The 21,696-nt window shown below is 44.5% G+C and overlaps 1 protein-coding gene across 1 annotated transcript; it reads right to left on the bottom strand.

The window, feature by feature from the left end:
- Nucleotides 1-343: 343 nt before the first annotated feature.
- On the bottom strand, nt 344-17,195 carry LOC127343288 (homeobox-DDT domain protein RLT2). The gene is made up of 18 exons (XM_051369405.1): nt 16,542-17,195; nt 15,915-16,424; nt 11,374-11,450; nt 10,055-10,561; nt 9,882-9,974; nt 9,634-9,798; nt 9,303-9,525; nt 8,418-8,518; nt 7,701-7,787; nt 6,679-6,813; nt 6,437-6,592; nt 5,780-5,986; nt 4,991-5,695; nt 4,372-4,917; nt 2,984-3,607; nt 2,793-2,897; nt 1,790-2,038; nt 344-1,518 (listed from the first exon to the last, which is right to left on the bottom strand). The coding sequence occupies exons 1-18, from the start codon at nt 16,771-16,773 to the stop codon at nt 676-678; spliced, it is 5,565 nt and encodes a 1,854-aa protein (XP_051225365.1). The 5' UTR covers nt 16,774-17,195; the 3' UTR covers nt 344-675.
- Between the last annotated feature and the right edge of the window lie 4,501 nt (nt 17,196-21,696).

The raw sequence follows: 21,696 nt of genomic DNA, 5'->3' as shown, positions 1-21,696 counted from the left end.
GATGATAGAGATGCTCAACATGTCAAACACCCATACGGCCGTACCCACCCCTCCAGGGGAGAGCAAAAGTAGGCATCAATGGGATCAATGGAAACATAAAACATTTCTATATGAAGCAGGCTTCTCCCCATGTTGAGTTGTTGACTGTTACAACAATTGTGACTAAAACTGCTCTCATCTGATCTATCCAAAGTAAAGTACAGCCACAGCCAGGCTGACCGGAGCGGAGACCTCGAGATTGAGGCCACGATTTGGCCAGCGGCGTGGCCAAGAGGTCAGTTTTCGCTGACAGAACGGAAAACAAACTCCAGATCCAGCACCCAACGCGCTATAGAATATCATGTAATGTAACAGACACTTCTAGTAGCACATGCAAGTCAGCTGTAATTTGCCTTGGGCACATTGTACACATGAGGGAATTGCTCTAGCGAATTGAAACTAACAAGTCACAAGCTTTTTTATACACTGGTTGACTGATTGTCCAGGTAGACAGCCAGACAACCAAATACAAGCATGCTGTACTACTACATCCAAACCAGCCTACCGACCAACAGGTTCTCTCTTCCACCACTAGCAGTTTGCCCAAAAGGGGCAAAGGCTTATTGTCAATTCACTATTACTTGCCTAAATGTCCACTGGAGATTTTGGGATAATACTTTCATCTTCCTGGGGCTCTTATTCACTGTACTCAGATGAGTATGATGTTGCATCTTCATCTGCATTCGTCTCAACACCGTCACCACCATCGTCTCCATCATCGCCTAGATCATCATCCTCATCCATCTCATCATCAACATCAGCAGCTGCATGGTTCAGCTCATCTTCGTCGACGTCATCATCATCACTCTCTGCATCCCCTTCAGCCTCTTCATCGTCCTCCTCAGTCTCATCATCCATCATGCCATGGGGTCTGGACCCAGCAGAATAGGCTCTGGAGTAGCCTGCTGGGGGCTGGTCGTCGTATTCCTCGTCCATGGGTTGCCCATTTTCCTCGTTGTCTTCTGATTGGTCTGATTGGGATCCAGAGCTGTTCTCACCCCTGTCGATATACGGTCTTCTGTTCTCCAAGCCCCACTCTTCCGCACCTGAGCTTCGTGGAGACTCCTCGACAGTTGAAGGCTTCACATTGCTAAGCATGTGAAAGCTTCCCAACAAATTAGCCTTTGGAATTGATCTACCTCTGCCCTCAGATGATGGCTGCCGAGGTCTAACTGTTCGACGTCCTCGCCCACGGCCACGACCACGTCCACGTCCTCGGCGTGCATTCTTTTTGGGGGCTTTCTCATACGAGCCATTGTCATCTGTAAATTCAATCCTAGATGAGCTGCTAGTACCTCTTGGGATCCTTCCACCTCGACTTCGACCTCTTCCTCCTCTGCTACCTCCTCTACTTCCTCTTCCACGACCCCTGCGGCCACTACTGGGGGGGCACCTTGCATCATAAAGGTCAAAACCAGTTGCTTCCAATGGCTCTATATCCTGTGTCTTCTTAACAACACTATATCTTGATGGAAGCTTCTGCAGGACGGAAAAGATAATTACACAACTAAAATGGTAGCGTTATACATGAAAAACAACGTGCACATTGTCCAAACAAATCATCAGCTTGAACATTTGACAACAATTCATGGCTTAATTGCATATGTATAGTACAGCAAGGTAGGGTGCAACCAAAAGACAAACTATCAAATCTTGCATGTGAATATTTTTGCAAACATACTAAAATATTTAATATAACTACTTAAAATTTCAAACAACAAAAGGAAATATTTCTTGCACTTTAACTTACCACGGAATCTCCACCATCTCTCTCCTTCTTTTCATTTTTAATGTATGAAACCGCATAATCAAGGTCTAACATTCTTAATGTGACGGCTGCAATAGTGTCAGGAACCCATGGAAGTACAGAAATTCCAGATAGCCCGAAAGGACTCTGGGATGGCATATCTTGTGTCTTTGAGTTAAGCAATTCATTTGATGTTTCAAAATCAGAAGACAGGTAATCTCGTCTTATTGCACCTTCCAGCAGAGTCAACATCTGCAAAGGAGTGGAAAACATTAGCACAGACAGTATGTGCAAAGGTAGAAAAATAAAATAAGTAGGAAGCCAGCATGCAGGTAATTCATGCATCTGCCCAGATGTATAGAAAAATTTGCAAGTGTCAAAACTTGAATCATGTAATAATACTCTGGAAACAGAAATGAATATGTAAGAAGCCATAAGCCATCAAGCTATGCCAGTTTCCAGAAGAGGTTAACAGAAATGAGTATGTAAGAAGCCATAAGCCATCAAGCTATGCCAGTTTCCAGAAGAGGGTAACAGAAACGAGTACATATAAGAAGCCATGAGCCATCGAAACAATCTTAATTCTTCAATGTAATTATTTATGCCTGTCACATCAGCATTGCCCTTGGTACTTCAATTCACGTCTGCTAAGGCTGGAGCTAGTAATAAGATGAATATTTCTGGTGAAGTAGTCAAAATCACATGGCTCAAGCTATCATGGTCCTGGTAAATCGTGGTTACAACCAGTTATACAAATCAACGCCTAATTAATTACAACTAGACAGTATTTCAATAATTCAATAGTTACCAAATTCACTGATACCGAATAGTACCTATATTTTCATGGTTGTTTGAGATTGTTTTCTAATAAGGCCCTAACCATCCACTGACACCGAATAGTACCTATATTTTCATGGTTGTTTGAGATGGTTTTCTAATAAGGCCCTAACCATCCACAGAAGTGTTTCATCATGTTGCCAGAGTAATGGAGAAACAAATGAAGAACCTGAAATATTTCCTCAACAGATGTGGTGGAGTGCAGTTTCACAGCCCAAGATTTCCGATATCCATCACTCCAAAATGGTTGAAGTGCTTCTGATGGTACCGAAGCCTGCAAAACAAAATACCAATATATTGTCAAACAGCTAATAGCAAAGCAAGCTAAATTGAGAAGCAATCAACAGACGGAAACTTGACCTCAATAGTAACTAACTGCAACTTGAGCAATCTCATTCCAATTGGAACAGAATAGTCCGCAATTTGCATCTTCCAGTTAGGGTCAGTTCTCCGCCTTTCTTCACATTGTGATGTGTGCTCAGAAAAATTGTGAATGGATTTGAAGGTCTTGTGGCAAGAAGAGCAGTGCCTTTCTTCTGTTAAGTAAATCTGATAGCAATAATCACAAGAACACATCAATGCAGAGCATCTTTTCTTCCCATACTTCATGGCACATGTCTGTTGACGATTGAAGCATTCCCTCCACATCCATTTTAAAAAACCATCAGCCCTTTTTGAGATAGCTATCTTCTCCACATCATTGCGCCCAAGTTCTATTTTGAAAGAATCAGAATATGCTGTGGCACTATCAGCAGAAACACTAGAAAGACTACTGCTTGGGCTTCCAAACTCGCTACGATAATTTGCACGCACCATATCAGTAGCTCCATTCTTTAGGTGCCTTCCATTTGATTGTTCTATAGCTGTGCTCCTTTTCCTCTTAATGCCTTCCTTAAATGTTGATTCAACCCTTTGCAGCATCGAATGCAACTGCGCCTCCCTGCTGCCACGTGTATCAAGGGAAGCTACTAAAGAATCAAAAACCTGCATTGTTAATAGACAAAATTATTTAGAGATTAGAGACAACGTGATTGTTGTAAATTAGTAACTATATTCTGCTATAGAATGTGGTGGAACAGATTTCAGATTTCTACATGGTGACAGAAATAAAAATTAGGTTATATTCAAAAAATAGTCACAGACTGCATGCATCTAAGACGAGATGTACTTCACATAGTCCATAAAAAAAGGGGTTTTAATACTCAGACTCAACTTCAAACTTCAAACTAGTTTGGTGCAAAATCTGTGAACCTATTTGGAACGAGATAGTTATGTGATACATCACAGTATAAAGATAGGATAAAAATAAGAACAAAACAAACACTAAAATTGGCAATTTTTGCTAGCTGTCAGTAGAATTCCGACAGTTCTAAGTTTTTGCTGTGAATCAAGCAGGTGCTCACGAAATGAGTATAATGCATCCCAGTACCAGACATAAAATCAGTCTTCAAAAGTGGGCTAGTGCATCGCATTTGCAAAATTGTGATGCAGGGGAAAAAGATGAAACAATATTTGCTTACATACTTCCCCCAGAAATGTTATCCGATAACTTGTCATAGTTTGTATAACGACCAGATTTTTTTACCAACAAGAAAAAGTATGCTCGTAGTGATAAATTATACCACAAAGAGAAAGATAGCACAATATTAGTTAACATATTTCTCTCGTGTTCTGATAATTAAGTTGCAGTTTTGAGTATTGTGTATAATAAATAGGTTAGATCTAATATGTGCAAACAAATTAAATACCTCCTCTGAGTCTATAACCCTCCAATGTCCATCTTTTGATTCGAAAAAGATTCTTCCTGAACCAGGGTCATTTGGTGATGCAGAAGTGGAGAACTGCCAATACCGGTTTCGTCTCCGATCCTGCCCCAGGGGCAGCGATCTGTAAACATATAGCTGCTCTGCTCTATGACCAATGTATGACTTCAGCTGAGAGCGTGTTTTATCAGCATATGCATACTGCTGAGCAGATAAAACATCTGGTGTTGCACTCATGTCTTGCCCTACACCATTTCGCTCATAAGGAAGATTCCCAGCATTACTCTGACTATGTTGATTAACCATCTCACTGTTATTTATAGCCCCCACATTTCCATCATTGTCTATATCAAGATTACGGACTGGAGTCGGAGTAGTCTCTGTAGCATTATGTTCTGGAACATCAGCCTTCGAAGTTGTGTAAGAATTATACTGCATTTTTCCCGCAAAGTCTTCCTTGGATCGCCTCTTATCAAGTTGTGCATCTGCCCACATTTGTTTTTTTATGGCATTTGCTGCTTCCAAACGCTCCTGCAAGAATCTTATAATTAAATGCTGTCTGAACAGGACGTACGAACTGAAATGATATTTCTACGACATTTACCTCAAGAACAGCTCGAATAGAGTTTCCTTCGGTGGCAACACCAACAAGTGCGACCAATGCATTCAGCCGTTCTTCGACACTAAGATCGCAATAGTCACCTTCTGATAGTCCCTGTACCCAAGACTCACCTTGGTTGCTTTCATCAATCTCTGTATCTTCAGCATCACCAGTGACTACCTCGTGATGATCTGAGGAAGCTCTGAGAGGTGAGACACTTGAAGTACCTGCTGCACTGGAGTTGCCTAAAGAAAGCATGCCAGCACCTTTTCCCGGTGCAATCAAACTAATTGGTTGGGTTAATGCAGTATCCAAATTATCTATCTTCCCCTTTATGTCACCAACTTCAGTTGCTGTTGCTACTACATCTTGTGCTTTAACAGCAAGAATGGGATCCTTCTCATCTACTACATCAATATTCACATCATCACCGTCAGGATCATCATCACATTCAGAGTCGTCGTCCCTATCAACATCATCCACCTCTTTTTCAGCTTCGGAGTCAGAAAGCACATTCTGAAAAGCCCTAATTTTTTCACGTGCTGCTGACAATACAGCCTCAGAATCAGCTGGATCTTTTCTGTAAGGGGATTTGACACAATATGTTGAAGGAGCAGTTCGCTCGAAAAGTTTTGTATCCCTTGACAAGGCAGCAGCTATAGATGCCTCAGGTGTCTTGCTTGTGGTAAGATCTCTCAGTCCAGATTTCTGAAGAGATAAAGGGTCAATCTATTAAATTAATGATAGTCGTAGAAGGCAACGACAAAGCTAGCATATCTTTATGCTGCATACCTGGATTTTTTCTGCAACATCCAATATTGTGAGACCGCTGCTATCTTCCAGAGAAAGCACATGGAAAGCAGCAAATTTTACTGTCCCAGGAGTGAGGCGGTGCCGAGATCGGCGATGGGTGTAGCCTCTTTCTTTCATCAGAGCAGCAGCACGCACAGCTGCTGAACCATTTCGGAGAGTGGATATGACATTCTCACTGTCCCGGCCCTATATACAAATTTGCATACCAACCTTGTGAAAATTCTTCCAGAAGTTTTGTTTTGCCATGCACTACGGCATAATTACTGAATTATCAATTAAAAAGATCCTTCTTTCAAAAGCTAATCCATGAGAAATTACAACAGAAACACATGTGATTATTTCACAGCTAGAATTTTGAGTTTTGTCATGATATGCCTTCCTCACCTTGCAACAGAGGCACATAACTATTTACCAACAGGCTTCTCATAAGTAAAACATGGTTACCAACAGATGAAATATGCCCATTCATAAGCAGACACTTTAAAGATTTCATTTGTACCAAAATTCAAAGAAAGATATGTAGATTAGGTAACTGCCAGAAAAAGGCAAACCATAGTTTCAATTTGTGATTACACACAAGACCGCTTTACAACTGGAATGATCTTATAGTGGTATAGGAAGCACCGAAGCACAAACCTCATTTTCATCACGATAAAAAACATCTTCAGCATTCCTTTTCTTCAACTGAGGTCCAAAACCAGCAGATAAAGCAAACTGCCGCAATATTTCAGGCCAAGTAAGAAGATTGAGGTGGCGCTGCCAGTTACGAATGTTGAACCCCCAAGAATATGCCTGTGAAAAAGTTCAAGTATATAAATAGCATGCAAACAACAAATAAGCTTATACAATCAGAGCTTTCAAGATATCTGCACACACACCCCTTCCACAATTTGTGGATGTCCACCTCCTGGATTCACCCCCAGTGCAACCGACGGAGTTCGGGAAACATCCTCAATATCCTTTATGATGGATTTCAGCAGAGCAACATGGAACTCCCCCAACAACCTTGAATCCTACAAAAAACAAACCCAGTAAGATAACACATGGCGTCATACACACCTATTAGGCTATTACTATCTTCACCCAACAGCGACAAAAAAACATCAAAAATAATATAGTAGAGTCAGGAGAGATGACATCGAATATATGGTGGATTTAAACAGAGTGAAACTATATGGCATATGAACTTCATGGAATAGTAGAGTAGAACCCTTGTGATCTACCAAACAAACAAAAAGCTATATGTTTCACTTTTGTAGTCAATAACAAACCAAATGCATGAAAAACGTCAGAGGTCCAGATAAGTTTACATGTTTCGTTTTGCAAGGTCTATCAGGTCCAACTTTAATCATCAACGTTCAACAAAAATATGCTGGTAAATTTACTGTGATCTTTTTATAGCAAATATTCCCATACAACTTTCTTGTCCCAATCCATATAAATTATAAATATACCCATACAGCCATATGCAGCATTAGATCAGGAACATTGGGTTTGACACAATAAATAATACATAAAAAATTGCACACACTAATCCAACAATTACAAGAGCTTGTGCTTTCTCATATTTATTATGTCAGGAGTGTACACGTGTTCCCCACCAGACATTTATTTATTTTTGTACTCCCTCCGATCCAAATTAATTGACTCAACTTTGTCAAGATACAAATGTTAATATGAACCGGAGGGAGTACCTAATCTTGTCAATAGTAGTAAGTAAACAATTTATAAATATATTCTACTCCCTCCGCTCCATAGTAAGTGTCGGGGCTTTAGTTCAAATTTGGACTAAATTGAACTGAAGCCCCGACACTTACTATGGATGGGAGGGAGTATGTCTTTTTCCTTTTTATCATAACAGTCAAGGACATAATTACCCTCTCCAAAGAAACCAACTTACATAATCATGAAGAGACTGAACAAACTCATCAAGTGTAACTGAAGAAAGCCCAAGAACATCAGCAAAAGTTATCAAGAATTTCCACACCTGCAAATAACATAGCAACAGTGTCACTACTAATATTGCCAAATACACACAACTGAACTATGTAACTCAAAATTTGAAATAACATGTGCATATGCTTCGAAAGTACCAACAGTTCTATCAGATGGAATGCTATCTGTAAAAGGTATACTCAGCTAAGCACATTAACAGGTTAATAAAGTGTAAGTGTTTCAATTATCTGTTGGCACTACAAGACCTAAAGAAAATATTATAACAAGACCAGAACAAATATATTTTCAATAAAACAACAAGATAGTCAAATGCTTCTGCTCTAATACCTCTGTGAAAATGGATGGCTAGAATACGGTATAAGTACTTTAAAAGTGAAGTGGACATGGTGCATAGTTTATATCCACGGACTTGACTTGAATGTATTGGAAGGAGTATTTATTTACCCACGTGCACTGGACAAACACAAGGCAACATACACAACCAACAACACAAGACGTGTGTTCTTTGTTGATAAAAAAAACATTTATTTGAAAACAGATTGTGTGTCTGCATATATAGAAGGCCTTTATTGGAGCGGAGCTAACTGCAAATCTTTTGGCAACACTAGTAGCCCAAATAAGCTGTAAGAATGAAACAGGAACATATCAGTAACACCATTACCATCAAAAGCCTCCCAACACAATCCTCAGATCCTGTCCAAGGCTTTATCGAAAATGGCACCTTAAGTCTCACCGTTTCAGGGGGGAATTGGCTCAACATGCCTGGAAGAAGGTAGGGTAACAAAAAATGCATTATGCAGTTAGACTTCACATGTTGGAACAGAAATGCACTAAACAAAAGTATAATAGGCTAGGCCACAATGTTGAATATCTATTTCCTCCATGCTGCCATACCTAAAAAATAAAAGGGTATTTTTTATGACCAAACAAGTACTAACTAAATATATGACTTACTCAATCCTCCAAGCACCAGACAGTAGACACCATCTAACTCAGCGTTTGTTTACCCATAAATTTTCGAGGTGGAATTCGTGTAAGATTCAGGAGAGTAGATTTGATTTTGTTGGATTCCACTTACAATAGTACATAATTAATACCTTATTGTGATAAAAATGTTTTAAAAATTCAGCCCTAAGTTTGCCCAAAAAAAACAGGTACATTTTACAAATTTGATTTTACTTTAAGTAGAAATCTAGACAAGGCCTTAACAGATTTGTTGCACAGTCCTCTATTGTGAATGTCAGAATGTGCTTTCACTAACCCTAAATTGACAAGTATATAGTATTTTCTAGTGATGACCTCACTCAGAAGTTCCATGGTTTACAATTGTTACATACGGAGTAATATATAAATATAGTTAAATACTGGTGTTACCATTTTTTAGAGGAAAAGTAAAATGTTTCTGGTTTCAGCCTAATGTGCTATTCATAATCTATTAGGGATGTATAACAATATAGATTTATTTCCTACAAAACCATTGAAGTGAACTGTTACTGCTGGTAGAGTGCAATGCTGAGAAGTATAGAGCTAAACTTAATAAGCATACCTCGAAATGAATCAAGCTGCTGCAATGTGTCGCTATCAAGACAGAGCATTGAGTGTAACCCTTTGCTTTGTGCAGCCAACTCCATTAGCTCCAAGCGCTCATCTTCCACAAGCTCCATATACTCCCGGGCAATTCTTCGTGCTGTGGCCCTTTCATCGGCAGCCTTTTGCCTCGCCACCTCTTTCTCTTTTCTGAGTTCCTCCTTTTGTCTTTGTTTCTCTGCCTGAACATATATAGACAGATCTGAATGCTACATAGAGGTAGTGGTACATATGCTACAGCACTATATTGAGATACAGTCAGTCTACTTCAAAATAACTACAAGACTCACTCGTCTAGATTGCTTCTGTAGAAACTTCTCCATGCGCTCATGTTCCCGCCTTTGCTCCCTTTGTAACCTCTCTTCCTCTCTTTGCCTTTCACGCAGAAATCTCTCCTCTTCCTTTTTCCTTTCACGGTCATTTCTCTCCATTTCCTTGCGCATTTGTTCTTCTCTCTGCAAAGACATGAAACCATACATGACTGTCCAGTCAAAGTATTTATATCTGCTGATATCCAGCAATTAAAACGAGCAGATACCTTTCTCCTCAAAATATCTTGCTTCTCAAGCTCCTTCCTAATTCGTCTTTCATGAGCTTCAACTTCCTTTGCAATTTTTGCTTCCTCATTATGCTGAGGCACATGTCAGATAAATTTAATATGGTTGTTGGTTGAAGAACAAGATGCATATATGAGGTCAGAGAAAAACATACTTTTCGCTTTCTATCCACTCGAGAAGCATCTTCGTCATGATAAGCCCTTGTTTCCGATGATACAAGTGGATCTTCGAAGCCAGCAACTTCAGAAATACCAAACTGACCATCGATTGGTACAGAATTAAGGTTGCTATTAGACTGATTCGCCTCATAATCTGTTGGTACTGCAGGAAACACCTGAGGCCTGCCAGATTGAGGCAAAAGACCTTGGCCTTCAAAAGTATAACCAGGTGCCATCTCCTCAGATCCATGGACAAGATGCGATCCTGGATTGAGAGATGATACCCTCGAATTTGAAGCTTCAACTGGAGTGTCGTAGTAATGAGATCTACTTGCTCTGTCGTATGTGTCACTTGGCTGCTCAGGAAGAAATTGATACTCATGAACTGCCCGCGATCCACCATGAGGGTGAACTTGAGGTGGATTAGCAACAGTTGTTTTTCTCTTCCCAGGAAATGAATTCGGAACAAAAGGGTGCTCCATGCTGGGCAGGAATGACGATACCTAGGGGGGGATGGAGAAGAGGATCAACAATCAATTAAAGGTAGGTACGAGGAAGAAATTGGATGTGCGTGTGTGTGTGGGGGGGGGGGGGGGGGGGGGTTCAAGCCTTAGAATTTATATGCTGCACCAACAGCTTCTCACTTTCAATCCTCAAAATACAGATCGTGGCACAAGATGATAAGAACAAACAATATAGCAGCAAAGAGACTCGTTGAGACTACTGTTATAAATAAGCATGAAAAGTTGAAAACTGCATAAAGGGGAAGTTCAATGGAAAGGGTGCCGATGGTGACACGCATATCGATGGGGTCAAACCAGTTAAGAAGTTGAGCATGGCCAATGATGCATATAAATGCAGTCTTACTACTTTTTGCAATGATGAATTACATGAACAAGCCATCTAGCAATACACAGTAATGTTGCCATGTCAGTATCTGTTGGCACCACTCTATTACCATTTGTCAGATCCAAATACATGGCCTAGACCAGATTATGAAATCTCCACATGAGGTGTAAGTACAATACGTAGACTCATTTCAGTGGGACAGTACATCTTGGTTTGGAGCTAATAGGTTAGGATAGTTACCATGGTATTTGTAATTGCCTATACTGAAAGGTTCTTTGAACCAACCATGTAAAAATGGACTACAATGCCAACTCACAACAACCATATATGATAACATTAATGCTGAAGCAACGTACTCTAGAACATACGCGAACACAAGATACAAAACAATTTGTGCACTGACAAAAATCCAATACACACATATAAAGCACAAAAACATACTTCCGCGAGTTTCCCAAATATTTACCTTCAAGAGATTTGGATCATTCCTAGAAAATATCTTTGCATCATAAGAGCGGACAGGCTGTTTTTGTTGCTCCGGAACTGCATGAGAGTAAGTATGTCAGCAATTAGAAGGATATGAAATTATAAATAAGTGGCACAATGTACATGATACCAATATATTCCATAGTAAGAACTTCTATTCAGCAAATAGAGAAGCTCAACAGTACAGGCCTTAGGTATATGTCCTTAAGTGATTGCTTAAATGTTTATCTATCCTTTTACACGTATATACTGCTAAAGCGGGGGAGTCTAACGAAATGCCCACTCTAGGTGCTACCATGCAAAACAACGTTTTGGCGACTGGACGATATTTGCATGGATTGAATTTACAGAGACTTCAGGCGGTGGGCGCAAAACAGCCTACATGCCCGTAGCTCATTCCTGCACAGTACAAAACATAAAAACTTGCTCAAGCAAGTGAATCTTATCCGATACAGATTCATCACCGATATGGCCCTGATACGTGTCAGGTGAGTATCCCTGATTAAACGATTAAAACAAATTAATGTGACCCCGATATGTGACTGATAATTTCCTGGTACACTGCCGATACGGCCCAGCCCAGTAAGAGGCGTATGTGCAGCCAGCCGTAGCATCACTACCTCCCTGATGCCCATGTCTGACTCCATCCCTCTCTCTCCCGTCCTCCCGAGCCGCGATAACGGCTCCTTACTTCACGGCGGCAGACTCCTGCTCCTCCTTCCTCACCTTCTCATGGCTGTGTATGTCCAAACAGCACCAGTATCAATCCATCCCCGATAGCCCTGTCTGACTCAATCCCTCCCCCTTCTGTCCTCTCGGGCGGCGGCGACGGTCCTCACCTCCTGCTCCAGCAGCTCACTGAATCAGCAGCGGGAGCAGTTCCAGCTCCAGCAGTAAGTACTCTCTCCCCCCCCCCCCCCACCCCACACCCTTCTCCCACAAGAAGAGCTAAAAACAGTAGAAACATATCATAAATGGAACTTAATGACGTAGCAACAACATGAAAGTGATGTGGTGGACACATCCACATCACACAGAACTGCTTGTCAAACTACCCAAGAGTGAAAAAAGATGGTTTGAATAGATCAGGTTGCTTTTCAAAATTTCAAATGGTTTATAGTTCAGGGTTAAAAAGTGAACTTTTGCCTAACAACAAGTTTGAAGAGTAAACGTTTTTCTTAAAATTTCATTATTGTTTGATAAGATCCTACTGTATGTAACTCTTATCTAAGCACCCCTCACTAGGAGAAATATTAGTAGCTTAATAGTTAATACATGGCCCTATAAATAAAGTTCCAAGGGATGCTTTTCCTACTTATTCGAGAAAACGCGACCTTTTTGTGTTTCATTTCATTGAAAGGATACAGTTTGGTTTACATCCTCTTAGGAGGCAGGTTACATATCAAGAGCAAACAAATCAATGCACATCCCAAGTGGATGGCCTGTGCGGACCGAGGAAGTTGTCGATGCCTGGGTGCGCCAGAAGGTAACTAAATGTTTTCGGACAAATACAAACATCACATTGAGCAAATATTGTTTTCAAAGTAGTTATAATGCGTAAACATTGATACAATAAACCTGAGTTGCCTCTGGGAGTTGGGGCACGGGTTTCAGAAAGAGTAGATTTGGGGGATCGAGGAAAGCTGACTCCGGAGAAAGAGACCTATTCGAGTCGCTTCTGTCGCTTGGTGTGGTGGTGCCTTTAGTGGACAGCAGCTGATAGGCTCCTTAATCCTTGCCAGGGATGATCCTGATAGTTCGAGGGTGTGCCCAGGTCGAACTAAAACCTTGGACCTCGAACTAACCACCAACACCACTCGTTGAAAACTTAATATTTCAACCCAGAAACGAATGCCTAAAACTGGTAGAAAGTCATGACCGCCGCTCTTCAATTTGTTGAAACGACTAGGTGAACATAGTAAACTGGGAGAAGGACTAATCATGCTATTGCGACTGGCCAACTGCTCACATCGTAATTTTCCGTTCCACGAAAAGGACACGGTAAACAAGAAAATGCCTTTCAAACCTTTTGCACAGGACGAGAGAATTACAAAGAACACTTTTTGCGGGTAGAATATTTATTTGTTTGTTTATTGCACGTAAGCTGTTATCTCTCCTTGTGTTTTTTTTCTCTCCTTGTTTTGGATTCCTTATGTTTCCGTTGGGTTTCATATCTAGCCTATTCCAACTTGCTTGGGAAAAAGGCTTTGATGTTTTTGTTGCTGTATTGCATGTAAGCTTTTAAATCCACATAATATGCAAATATAATTGCTAGTTTTGTTGAAATTGTTTAAAATTCAAATATATTTCTTTGGCATGCACGAGCTGGAGCTCCTTGTTTTATGCTAAAAAAACATTTTGAGTAGTAGTATGGACTGGACTGCTGTGTTTTGAGCGATGCAAATGGCTTTCATTGCTGGTCGGCATGTAGACGTACACACTTCAGCGATAAGGAGGGTCCGGCCTCAAGGCCCAATTGGCTGTGAACTGTGCACAGGCTGCACAACGGAACACACCAGGCTCGCTCAGCACCTCAGCATCCGCTAAAAAAAACAAATCAGGCTCGCTCTGCCCCTCGGCAATGTTTGCCCATCGATAACTCATTCTTTCTAAGCTGGATTTCGTCTCATGCCAGGTGTGCATGGCCACGGAGCCTGGGCAAGCGCCCGGGCAACAGGGGCGCTAGGTCCGCCAGTGTGGATGGCAGTACTACTCGCAGTCCCTGGGCGCCAGCTCTTGCCCATAGTCTGACCTCTTCGTTGATCTTTGTAACCAGGGAAGGAACCGATGGTTGGGCGCCTTCAAAGACACTCTTTGAGGTGCTTCTAGGTCATACATGGGATGAGTAGGGTGGTGGAGGCAAGGCCCTTGCATAGCTGCATGGGTGTGCCCTGCTTTGCTCTATGCCACCAGTCCATGAGCGAGTTCTCGTGGTCAGGCCCTCTAGCTGTCATTCTTAGCCATGCCAGGACTTCATGCCATGTTTCCCGGGCAAAGGGGCAGTCCAGCATCAGGTGTCGTGTAGTCTCTGGTTCCTGGTCGCGGAGGAGGCATCGTGGGTGATATGGAAGGTCATGGCGAGCTAGGCACTCAGCAGAACAACACCTGTCTTGGTTGGCCAGCCTATGGAAGAATCTGACCTTTGGTGGAGCCCATGTTTTCCAGATCAGCTTCCAGGAGTAACAAGTCGTTGATCCGTGGAAGGTGGCTATGTAGCACGAGCTCGCAGAATAGGTGCCAGATTAGTTGCCTGAAGCAGTCCACTTCCCTGGATCATGTGCCAAAGTTGTAAGTACTGGCCAATCTCATGAATAACATTCACTCCCTGAATGTCTCTTGCCCAGCTGTTCCCCTGTAGCCCGTCAGACACGGTCCTGATCTTGCGACGTCTCTTGGGTATGCAGTTGTATAGTAGTGGCGCGATCTCTCTGATGGCTTGGTCATTGACGCGAAGAAGAGTGTGTGTTCCTTGGCAGAGAATTGCAGGCTGAGTCCAAGCTCGGCTGTCATCTGTGCGTGAGAGCCACAGCCATCGCAGTCTTAGGGGTAGACCTGCACGCTTGAGATCCTGGACTCCCAAACCTCCATGGGTTTACATCCTGACGGCAGACGTGTCACCAATTGCCACAGTTGGCAGCAGCGCGCCCAGCCCAGAGGAAGCCGCGCTCAATCTTCTCAATTTGCTTTAGCGATTTCTTACTTATCATTCTAGCTTTACTTTGATCAGTCATTCTTCTCCAACATATGCTCTAAGTAGATTTTGATTATTAGCTAATGACTCATCCCAATCCCATAGCGTTGTTCTTCACTTCGAACGCAGCTTCAGTGATTTCTTACCGCTCACTCGAATGGATTGACACTTTCTCAGAATATGAAACAAAACACTTATGATCTAGTGGAAGTTTTTCAATTTTTTCTAAACAGTTTGAAATTTTGAGTTCAGAATCTGGGACAACCTAGTCCGTTGGATCTTAAATAGAGGGCTGAGATTGGTGACTTTGCTTCTCAAAGTCACTGAAGGTGCGACCCTCAACTTCCTATTTACATGAACAAGAGATAATGGGTCTAGCTACCAGAAGAGCTCTCACACTCGCGACACAGGACATAAGTGGGACAAGCGGGTGTCCAGCACGTGGCGAACACGGGATGAGCCCGGCTCCCTTCCGCTGGTTGTTTTCGTTGGTTTTATCCTTTTTTTAGTTTCTAGTTTATCTTTTATTTTTTATGCAGTTCATCCATACCCAAAGACGGTGCATCTGAAGCTGTAAATCAAAGCAGTGCACAAAGTGTGAAAATAGGGCAGTGAACCGTGCACTAACAAGACGCAACGCAGAACATCTAAATTCGAACTCTTCACCATGGTATTAGAGAAAACAGTAGTGCGTAAGATTGTGGGGTTCATCAGACGGTAAAATACTTTGGTGCAAGATCACGCGGAGACCTTCAAGTTTCCACTATGTTGAGCTACAAGTCAGCTTAGGGTATTCTTAAAACTGGAGAGGTTTATGAGAAAGTAAGTACCAATGGGTGCACCAAAGGCGCCTGGAGGAAGCGGATCAAAATCGCTGCCGAGCACGGGTCCATCCTCCCTCATGGGCTCCCCGAGCTGCGACTCGACGGAAGTGATAATCCTGAGCTCGTCTTGCCTGTACTGCATCGCCGGCACGGGTGGCGCGAGCATAACAGGCAGAGGCTCGTAGTACCTCCTCCCGATGTCAGGCCCAGAAATCCTGGGCACGGCGGAGGACCGTCCGGGCCCCCTGCGCATGTGGGCGGGGTGCAGCGGCTCGTCGTACGGGCTGCCCATCATGTGGTCGCTGCTCGCCAGCGGCATTGCGTGCAGCGGCGCCAACACGGGCGATACCGGCAGGGGCGCGGCCGCCGGGACGTCGTCGTCGCGGCGCTGCTTCTTGGCGGGCGGCTTGCGGTCCTTGAGGCGGCGGTGGCAGAACCACATCTGCAGCTGCCTGTCCGACAGGCCTATCTTGACTGACAGCTCTGCGCGCATGGCCTCCGTCGGGTACTGCTCCGCTGCAGCCAGAGAGACCGAAACCGGAATGAAATCCTCGCGGTGAGCTCCGTGGTCGGTTAGTTTGGAAGGAGGGGAAACATGGAAAACATTTCGGAGCATGGGAAGCGGCGGCGCACCTTGGTATGTCTGCTCGAGGACGTCCAGCTGGTAGGGGGTCTTCATCATGCGCTTGGCCGTCTTCTCCCCGGAGCCAGAGGGGCCGCCGCCGCCCCCGGAGGCTGAGGCCGAGGCCGGAGCCGGGGCGGCTGGCACGGCTGCCGGCGCCGGAGGCGGAGGCGGAGAAGGAGCCGGGGGCGTCCTCTCCTCCGGCGGCGCCCCATCGCCGTCACCGGCGGTGGCGGCTTCCATGACGGCGGCCGGAAACCGGCAAACCTAGATCCGAACTTGGTCCGCACAGGGCTTTCCCCTCTCGTAGGGTTTGCCCGCACCAAAACAAACAGCAACAAATGCCGCCGCACTTTTCCTCCAGCGTATGCGTATGTATATAGCCAAGGCGAGGCGAGGAGAAAAAGGCGAATCGATGTGCGGCCGGATCTTCTCCGCCGCGAGCGAGGGAGCGAGGGAGCGGGATAATTAATACGCAATGATGATGGATTAAACACTCGCTACGAACAACAGCAGAGGGGCGGGGGCAGCAGCGGCGGTGGAGTGGAGATAGGGATGTGGGAATGAGATTGGGGAGGAAACAGGAACAAGGCAACACGGAGGGCTACTGCTGGTGGATGATTATTCATGCGTCGCCTTTGGGATTGGGTTCCGATTTGGATCGCTTCCATCCTAGTAATATTGCTACTGCTGTTCTCTCTCTCTATCTTTCTTTTCGTCAGGGTTCAGGCCCCCTTTTAATTTCTTTTCTTTTCTGGCAGCAGCTGCTGCGTTTGTGTTTGTTTGCGTAGGAATGAATATCTGCGGATCGCGATGGAATAATTAGTGGGTGCTTGGATTTCTTGGGGTTTGATCTCGGGTGTGGCTTTTGACTAGTAGTACTCCAGTAGTAGTAGTAGTAGTAGTAGTTGGTGTGGTTCGTGGGGGTCGCTGCTGCGTGTGCTGTGTTCATAGGATTGCTCCTCCCCTGTACGAACGGAGGATCATTGGACCAAGCGCGCGGGGGAATACAAGAACTGCGCGGGATCTTCTGCGCCTGCGCGCGAGCCGACTTTGGGGCACCCGGTCGCGCACGCACGTGATGGCCGGTGGTAGGCCCTCATGTCTCCCGGTGCCGGTAGGGGTGCTTGACGTGCCACAAACATGTAAACATGTCTGTGACAGGTGGGACTGAATATCGATTTCAGAGAACAACATGTGCTGCCACCTGACACTGTCGTAGAAAACCTAGTTTTTAAAATGACTTCTATTGCGACGATGTCCAGTTTAATCCGTTTCTTCTCCTATCTTTACTTTTTCTAGAGTACTACAAGAGCATCTTCACCGCCAAATCTAATGGCGCTTCCAATAGCTATTTGGGATCGGCGGAAAACTGAGCTCACACTGGCGAATCTAATGAAGCGCCGGCACCGTTTCGAACCCAATGGAATCACCGGCAACCTTGAGATGGCGCCTTTGTGCGGGTCGCGAATCGGTGGCGCCGGCACTCTCGTCCACGTAGGAAAACGCCCGCAGAGCCCTTCTGGCAGTCAAACACGCGTGTTTCCCCCACCTCCTACCCCTGCCCGGTCCGCCTCCCACCGTTCTGGATCGCGATCGTCGTCGTTGCCTCCCCCGTGGTCGCCTTCCACCCCGCCTATCCAGAAACCACCGACCATCGAAACCAGCGGCGCCTGGCCTCCTTGCTGGCAGTAGGACGTTGCCGCCACTCTCGTCCGTCCGTCCCACCCGCTAGGAATATTCCGAGGACAGGGTCGGAACTTCTAGCCTGGGCACTGAAGAACTAAACCAGGATTATCCGTGGGGCCGGAACATCCGGGCCAACTTAAGCCGGATTATCCACACACCCCCTGACACAGCAACGGCTACTCCAAGCGTAAGAGCTATAAATAGAGGAGCCTTCTTCTTCCTCAAATGAGATGTGACCAGCACGAAGACTTTCTTTCTCCTTCATTGTTCTTGAGCTCAAATTGAGTGGATCTCCCTCCCTAGCCAACCAAATCCCCCAAAGCTTGGGGAATCGAAGGAGGGCTAGATCTACCTATCTACCCAAGTAGTTTCGTGATTCCCCTACTCATCCTTAGTGGATTTGGAAACCATATATCTCCTTTGTGGGGGTCCTTGTTGATGGAAGATCATCTCACCCTAGATCTTGTTGTGACTAGTTCAAGATGTTGTTGGGAGCCTCCGTCCTTTGTGGAGTTTGCCCTAACCTTGTGTGAAGTCTAGCCACCTAGACCGGCGTTGCTTAGTGGAGAAGTAGGAATGCCTTTGTGTTGTGCCTACGAGGAATATGGTAACACCTTTGTGTTGTGCCTACAAGAAGGAACCAGAACAACAACAACAACAACGGCCGCCTTTACAACATGACTGCCACAGAAGCACCAGAAGCACTTCAGGCCATGCCAAGTATGTTTTCCTGTTAAATCATATCGCCCAATCTCTCTTAGGAACCTAACTTTTCTTAAAATCTCGGGACGAGATTTGTTTAAGGGGGAAGGGTTTGTAACATCCCAAATTTCAAAACCAAGAGAAAATGAATTTCCTTTTTTCCAAAAATGAGAACCAACAAAAACTTTTCTTACATAAAGTGCTATGCATAGTGCTCCTACCTAATACCTGTGTTTTGCCATGATTGTCTGTTTATTACTGTGAACACATTTTCAAAACCCTAAACCCTAACCTTCTCAAAACCAATTGGATCTATTTTGAGAAACCCAAAATAAAGAAAAAGACATAGGTGGGCATATAGCCCTAATATGTAAATCTTGAACCCTACCTTTCTTATTTTGCTAAATGGTGGTGAACCATGGTGAACCCCACTAAACCCTAAACCTCATCCCTCTTGTCATCAACCTTTGAAAATCAAAATAAAAAGAAATGATCTTAAATAAGAAAAAGGCATATGCAAGCCTAGGGCTACTTTTTGCAAATGCTAAACTTTGCTTTGTCTACCTTGGTAGATGGTTTTGAAATACCTCAAAAAACCTAATTGGAGGCTTACCACTCCAATCTTGGTGAAACCAAAAAGAAACAAAAATCAAATAAAGCATATGCATAGAGGCATATGTGGCACTTAGCCAAAATATCAAATTTTGACCTAGGCACCTACATTGCCCCAAAATGGTTTGAACCCTTTACCCAACTCAATCTAGCACCAAATAAACCTCACACATGCTTAAGTGAAGCAAAGAAAAAGAAAAGAATAAAAGTGAGAAAATCACAAAACCCTCACATATGGTTTATGCCATTTTTCCAAATCTTTGACCTAGACCATTTTGGCCTTCACCATTGGTTGTATTATGTTACTAAACACTTATTACAACTTTTGGAATCAAATAAACACAAATCAAATCAAATTCAAACTCAAATTGTGACCACATATGATAATGGTCAAATCTGCCATTTACATTCTGGTCACTAATTTGAGCCCCTCTATCTCAAGTTTTTCAAACTAAACTTTCCCAATTCTTTGCACCTCATCCAAGAGCACATCAAGGTGAACAACTTTGGTAAAGACCACCATGTCAAATTCATCTTGGGTCAAAAACTATGCTCATGCAAAGTTGAGACTTTTTAACATGTGCAACAATCTCACTTTGTGCAAATTTGCATTTATTTGATTTTCAAAATTCCACCACCACACATGTTTGTCTCTGGTCATTTACAACTCAACCAAACCAACCACTCTCCATTTTTGAAACCATTTGAGCTCAACCAAATTTTTTAAGAAATTGAATTGGGCAAATATGGGACAAATCAAAATCACTATTTTGCATAGTGTTCTCGCCAACCCTAAGCCACCACTCACCTCTACCCTATCCCCTCACCCCTCTCCACTCTAACCCTGCACAGCAACCCTAGAGGGAGGAGGCTGAGCATGGCATAGCCATGCCATGCCGGCCACCATGCATGAGCACATGCTCCCCTCCTCTCCTCACATCCTCAGCCCTGTCCACCATGTCTCTGAGCGCCACCTAGCCCTACTGCACCAGCCTACGCCAGCTTTGGTAGAGGAGGAGGCCGACCAGCGCCGGAATGAGCGCGCCTAGGGTGACCAGTGCATGCCGAGGGCGTCGCCCATGGACGTGCACTGGCCACGCGCCGCCCCAACACTCTGCGCCTCCCCCAGACCCCACTCCTGCACGTCGAGCTTCGCCGCCGCTCCTGCAACCCGCCAGACATGCTCCGTGGCTCGCGCAAGCCCTGCCGCCGTCGACATCGTTGCCATTTCCTTCGCACCCGTGCCGCCAGACCTCACCATCGCCAGCGCTCGCCAGGCCGTCCCCCACCTCGCCATCAAGCTCCCTAGCACCGCCTGGACGCCGCCTACCCAGAGCCGCCCTAGCCTACCCCTCTCCATCGCCGGAATCGCCGCAACCTGGTCGAGCTCGCCGCAGATCCTCGCAGCACCTCACGCCCCTATAAAAGGAGAACACCCCCCCCCCCCCCCCGCCTCCAATCCTCACTCCCCTCGCCTCCTCTCATCTCCTTAAGCCTGCTCGAGCTCAGCCACCTCCCAATTTCAACCGTAGAGCGCCAATTGATCGCCGGAGTCCGCCGGAGCAGGAGCAGAAGAAGTCGTCGAATTCGTCTACCCCCGACGCTGCCGCGACCACCATTGGCTTCCTCATCGTCGACAACGTCGCCCTGCCTCATCGTCGACCCTCGCCGGAGCCCCAGCTCGCCGCCGACCCCCTACCTCCGCCGTGCCAGAGCCTCCCTCTCGTCGACGACGACGACGAAGCTCCACCGCTCGATCAGCTTCTAATCGCATGGCTCGGGGTAAAAGGTACCGTTTCGGTGAATTCGAGTCACTGACGCCTGGGACCCACTGTCAGTTGGCAGCAGCGTTAGTTGGGCTGGCCCCTTTGCCTTTTTAAACCAATTCGGCCCATCTGTTTTCCCGCCTAGCCCATTAGTCCAAATTTCGAATTAATTGGATTCAGTAATTTTCAAATACTGGTCCTGTGCTAAATTTCAAATAGTTTCAAATCTACCCAACCAAATTTGATGAACTTTGTATTGTTGGAAAGCTTAGGAAATGCTTGATCCAACTACACTGGTCTCACTTTGAATTTCTTTGTAGAAATAATGTGACAAAAAGAACAAGTCAGGGACTTTTGCACATTCAAATAAATATTAAAAATCAACCAAAAATGATAT

This window comes from Lolium perenne, chromosome 3, assembly GCF_019359855.2.
Source record: "Lolium perenne isolate Kyuss_39 chromosome 3, Kyuss_2.0, whole genome shotgun sequence".
Classification (NCBI taxonomy): Eukaryota; Viridiplantae; Streptophyta; class Magnoliopsida; order Poales; family Poaceae; genus Lolium; species Lolium perenne.
Note: the sequence above shows the minus strand (reverse complement) of the source record. Positions and strands in the feature narration are given on the sequence as shown.

Excerpts from the sequence above, each read along its gene's own strand:
- LOC127343288 (XM_051369405.1), bottom strand. The coding sequence starts at position 16,773 with ATGGAAGCCGCCACCGCCGGTGACGGCGATGGGGCGCCGCCGGAGGAG. Across the intron at positions 8,519-9,302 it reads GCAGCTTGATTCATTTCGAG|GCATGTTGAGCCAATTCCCC; the intron begins GTATGCTTATTA and ends ACCTTCTTCCAG. Across the intron at positions 5,696-5,779 it reads ATGTTGCAGAAAAAATCCAG|AAATCTGGACTGAGAGATCT; the intron begins GTATGCAGCATA and ends TTATCTCTTCAG.